Source organism: Sipha flava, unplaced genomic scaffold (assembly GCF_003268045.1).
Source record: "Sipha flava isolate LNK unplaced genomic scaffold, YSA_version1 132_pilon_pilon, whole genome shotgun sequence".
Taxonomy (NCBI): domain Eukaryota; kingdom Metazoa; phylum Arthropoda; class Insecta; order Hemiptera; family Aphididae; genus Sipha; species Sipha flava.
In genome coordinates, this window is record NW_020271758.1 from 718,921 (window position 1) to 724,271 (window position 5,351).

The window sequence follows — 5,351 nt, forward strand, 5'->3', positions numbered from 1 at the left end:
GCCAATTTTCTTCCAATGTAATATCATTGACCGTGTTGAAATTATATTTAATGCTAATCTGTAAGAAAATAATTTAAACATTCATGAACTTATCAGTAGCGCTGAAGACATAATTATTTTGGAGGAAGCAAGGAACATTATGGCGACTGTAGTAAGCATTTTTTCCCCGTTTTTTTTAAAAAAAAAAAACAAAAATTATACCTATAAACTTCAATTTAATTCTAATCATAAATAAATAATCTAGACATTTACTTTGTTCACACTATTGTACCAAGAATAGTCTTCTCTTATTAATTGGCGGCCCATTTCAACTTTTTTCTAAAAGGGAAAAAAGAAAACATAAATTACAAATAGTAAAATAATCATAGAGTTTTCAATATTGTCACAAATCGAAATTTTGAGAAATAAAACAAATATCAAAAATCAAAACGTCCAATGCACATCATGTGAGAACACACAGATTTATTAATCATTATTGTTTTAATATCATTATTTTCGTTTTGTTTAATACAAAAGCATATGAACAAAAATAAAAAAAGTCGACTAATATTTAATTTAAAACGATTTATTATTGTTATTCTTAAAAAGAAAAAATATAAAATAATAGTACCGAAATATAAATACACCTCTTTTCAATGAACTAAAACAAATTAAATGAGTTGATACAAAGTAGAAGTAGATTTTAATGGACACGCGGAAACACTGTTTTGTAACTTTGAAAAATGGAGTTCCGATATTTTAATAACATATAAACCTTAAAAATAGACAGGACGAATAAAAATAAAAAAAAAAACCTAATTATTGCACAAAGATAACAAAATAATATCGTATAAATCGTCATTTTACATTTTATATGGACACTATTAAACAGTATTATTTTTTGAGACCACGTGCAAAACCTGGTAACTACTTCGCGGTTACCACAAAATCGATGCGTACCAATGTAACGTAAACGTTATGAAAACAATAGGGTCTATACGCTTACTCCATTTGTACTGCTTTGGAGAGACAACATCTTCTGTTTTCTTTCGTGCATCATGAAGACCAGTCTATCCGTATTACAAATATGGTATTTCAGCAATTCCTTCTCTTTCTGTTCCAGTGCTTCGATTGCTTTCTGAAACGGTTCCCGAACGATTATTAACGACACGCCAGCACTTAATTATTATTGTACAGACACGGCGAAACGGAACAAAACCTAAATGTTTACGTGTCACCGTTCGCCTATCGATTATTAAACGATCGTTGAAATTACTACGTCCTAGTCGTATACTGAAATGGACACTCGTTTGGTTTAAACTCCACCAATCAATATCGTGTTTTTTTTTTAACAAAACTATTTGGGCGCATGCTATCCATTCGGAAATGGTAATCTACTGTAAAGCGTAGACAATTTTTACGATAATCAGCAATACACTCACTTGCAACTCCTTGACAATTCGTTGGTTTGTGTTCATGTTTATATTTATTTTTGACTTATGATTCAAAATCATAGTATCGATTATGGCCATTTCCATGTCGTCGAGAAAACCCCAATCGGTTTCCCATCTGAATTTATTTGATATTTCGGTCTTGAGGACCTCTTTGACACTGCTCAAAACGCACTTTAATTTTTTTCTCTCCGCGGACAAGTTATAAACAGTTTTTTGTTCTTCATTGAACATATCCTTCAAGTCTTTTATTTCTTTTTTGTATTCGACCATACTTTTTTTCATTTGTAACAAAACGTGATTGTTAAACAGGATAACATCTTCTAACGGTGCATAGATCAATATTCGATGTTTATTTATTTGCACCGTCGTTTCGACGTCGTTCAATTTCGATTTTTTTTTAACCTACGTAATCATAATCGAAAGTTCAACACATTGGTGACGAAGTATCATTACTAATGTATTGCGATCAAATCAATTTTTAGAAAGCCTAAGCGATAACAACTGATATATAACGTATTATACACGAGTTGGCATAGTATTGCGTATAATCTCTTACCTGGTACGTTTTCAATTCTGCCGTTTCCTGTTCCAATTTTTTGTTCGTGACGTCCATCTCTTCGTAAGTATTGGCTAATTTTTTATTCGATTGCTCCAATTCACTTTTTGTTTTCAGTATGGATTGTTCGAGTCCATGTCGTTTCGACCTCAACACAAAAGCCAATTCGTATAATTCTTGCTCTAAATCTTCCGGTTTTACGTTCTCATCGAACTCAACGAATTCATTTTCCGCCACATTCGATTCTGCACTCCGATTTTCGAGTGCATCCTCTTCGGACTTACCATCGGACTCGCTATCGGAATCGTCCGACGAGGAAGACGAACTGGATTCTGAAACAGAAAATGTTCCATTCAGCACGACAACTTACCGAATTATATTCGTATGGCGACCCGAGTCGAGTCTTTACCGTCGTTGGTGCGGTGGACTTTCACTTTGGGTGGCTTGTACTTCTTCATAAAGATTTTCAAGAGATACTTTGTAAAACTCGTGTTCTGAATTTCCCCGTCGAACGTTTTAATAACCTCGTCCAGCTCGAATTTTTCGTCGTCGATCTTCTTGCTGTAATACCGTATGTCTTCCCGTAACGACATTATCTACCGAATCAAATGAACCTAGTTATGATCGGTATTCTGATATACTCTCAGAACGTTTGTGCAACGCGTTTTACCTTTTCCACTATGCTGTTCAGTTTCAGGATTTGCAGACTAGTGGCGTACTCGTATTCGTCCTCGATTAAATCAAAAACTCTCAGGATCATCATCTCCTCTTTCAGCGACAGGGCGAATAAATCAATAAATGTAACGGCGAGCAGCTGGTCTTTACGCATCTTCTCCGCCGTCGAAATCTGTTCATCGAACACGTTGACTTTCCGCAACATAGACTCGTGCAAACACGCGTGCCTGTATTTTAATTGCTCTTTATCCAGCAACTGGATCAAATTCGATTGCGTCCGCTGCGATTGGCTCGATTTAGTTACTTCTCGATCCGGCGACAAATGCGTTGATTCCAAACGGCAGGTCGGTTCGAAATGGTCGATTAAATTTGACTAGAATAACAGCAATTAGCTAATATACAGAGCGGTTAAAAAATAATTACAGGATTAATGTTGCACGAAAACTAAAAATTCGATATTCTACGTGTTTACACGACTTTCATTTAACTGTTTAGGATCTCATTTAAAAATCTCTTTTACGACAAATTTAGTTGCACACACTTTTTTTACTCGCAGGACCGAAAGTACAATTGATTTACGTAATACCTTGTGCGATTAGAACAATTGTATATGAGATCGCAAAATAAAATCGTTGTTCTAGGTCAGCGCTTCTCGACACAATGTACGCGAACCTTTGGTAACCCGCACAAAGATATGCGAGGACACTCAGGGAAAAAAAAGGATGATGGCGGAAAATTTAATAATCAATGTATTTGAATTAATAAATAATTTATGAAGTATTTGATAACGAGCACTGTATGTGCGGAAAGTCTTTTCACGTTATACACGTTCATTAAAAACAAACATCGTTATAGACTTTTTGTGAGTATACTAATCATCTGTGGAACCAGATTTCAAAAATTAAGTATTACCAAACAATCTCAAGATTCACAATAAAAATTTAACTGTAAAATGTACATTAAATTTTTTTTAAATACATTATACAGCGCATACTGATTAAAATAAATAAATACTTCATAATTAAATATTTTCCAACAAAACTGATCTTGTAATTTCTTATCAATCTTATGTTAAAATTGACAAATTGACCATTGAGGGTACATAAAACAATGGCAAGAGGTCAAGGAGTTATGTGAATGAAAAAAAGGATGAGTGACGCTGTTCTAGATCAAATGTACATATAAACGGACTAAAAAATAATAGTGTACATTCTCTATAATCTTTGTAATATTATTTAAAAGAAACATCGATTATGTCTTTTGTTTCTTATGTCATATTAAGTTGTACAATTCGTTAAATTTAAATAAAATTAATTGATGAATTGAAAAATTACGAAAAACAAATAACCCTTTTTCGATCCTGTGGGCTCTTCAATTTTTCGACGGATTACATCAAGTACTGACTAGACAACGGAAAACCTTGCTAAATGTTGTATTCGATTTAAGTTCATATTCACTTATTTTAATTAAATTAATATGCAGGGTCTGATTCAATATCTTAAAATAATTATAAGGAAAATCGAAATTATGTCAAAACACTTTATAAGTAGGTGCCCGCAGTTATTAATTGAACGTGGATCAGCCAGTGGGTTTTTCAACATATCTTCCTACAACGCAAAATGTACGTCGACTTTCCGGACGGTTTATTATTAGTAGGGCTAGGGACTTCATGCCCTTATAAACCTTAAAATATGTATGAATTTATGCCCTAAATAATCAATAAATATGCTATTAAAATATGCATTTATAAAAAATTAATTAGTAATAAATTATAATAATATTTTTATATTGATAGATATGATGATCTAAGATAATTTTTTCTTTTTTTCAAATTTGTTTTTATCTTATATTGAGTTTTTATCAAAAACAAAATATTTAAAATGGTTTTAAAAATAAATTAAATTGAAAACATTTTTTTTATTTTTAATATAGTTATAATTCTTCTAACCTTGAGCATTACATTGGACTATAAGATATTTTCTTAAGTTGGAAAATTTAAATGACTGCCTGTTATCAGCCAAAATATTTTTATATTTAGAAAAGGAACGTTACACGTCTACGGAACTTATTGGTGCAAACTTAAAAAAATCGTAGGTCACTACTACTAATATCTGCAGACAATCCATCTATAGATTCATTTTTCCATTTAAAATATTCGATATTTTTTGTAGTTAGCCTTAGCTTGTGCAGATTCTTCAATTTTTGCAGAATGTATACGTTTTTTGTACTTTTAATTATTTTAATGCATTCAGTTAGTTCACCAATAAGACACTTAGAGTTTCAAGTCGCGTGATATATGAAGAAATAAATCATAATTTTTTTTTATAAAATTTAAAAACTTACTTCTCCATATGAATAATTGTCAAATTTGCATTTATAAAATGAAAAATGGTCAAATATGCACTTATAAATGAAAAATGGTCAAATATGCAAAATACGCAAATATAAATTTTAAATATTAACTTGTATTGCAATGAAACAAATTTATATATTACTTAGCTATGTTTTGAATAATTATTTAAAATCATGCAAGTTCCTAGAAGTCCCGAGCCCTAATTATTAGTATTATAGTTATTGTTATCAATATGCAATTGTTTATAGTGAAGTAATAATAACAATAACTATAATCATAATGATAGTAATAATAATAATAATAATAATAATAATAATAATAATAATAATAATAA

General features: G+C 31.2%; 1 protein-coding gene across 1 annotated transcript in view; it reads right to left on the reverse strand.

Moving 5' to 3' along the window:
- Positions 1 to 240: 240 nt before the first annotated feature.
- The window catches only part of LOC112679228, a 6,614-nt gene continuing 1,503 nt past the window's right edge, over positions 241 to 5,351 (reverse strand). Inside the window, exons 5-10 of the mRNA XM_025548945.1 lie at positions 2,660 to 3,037; positions 2,399 to 2,585; positions 1,990 to 2,321; positions 1,422 to 1,667; positions 986 to 1,117; positions 241 to 318 (exon numbers count right to left, since the gene is read on the reverse strand). Coding sequence (XP_025404730.1) covers positions 241 to 318; positions 986 to 1,117; positions 1,422 to 1,667; positions 1,990 to 2,321; positions 2,399 to 2,585; positions 2,660 to 3,037 — 1,353 coding nt within the window. The remainder of the gene's footprint in view (positions 319 to 985; positions 1,118 to 1,421; positions 1,668 to 1,989; positions 2,322 to 2,398; positions 2,586 to 2,659; positions 3,038 to 5,351) is intronic.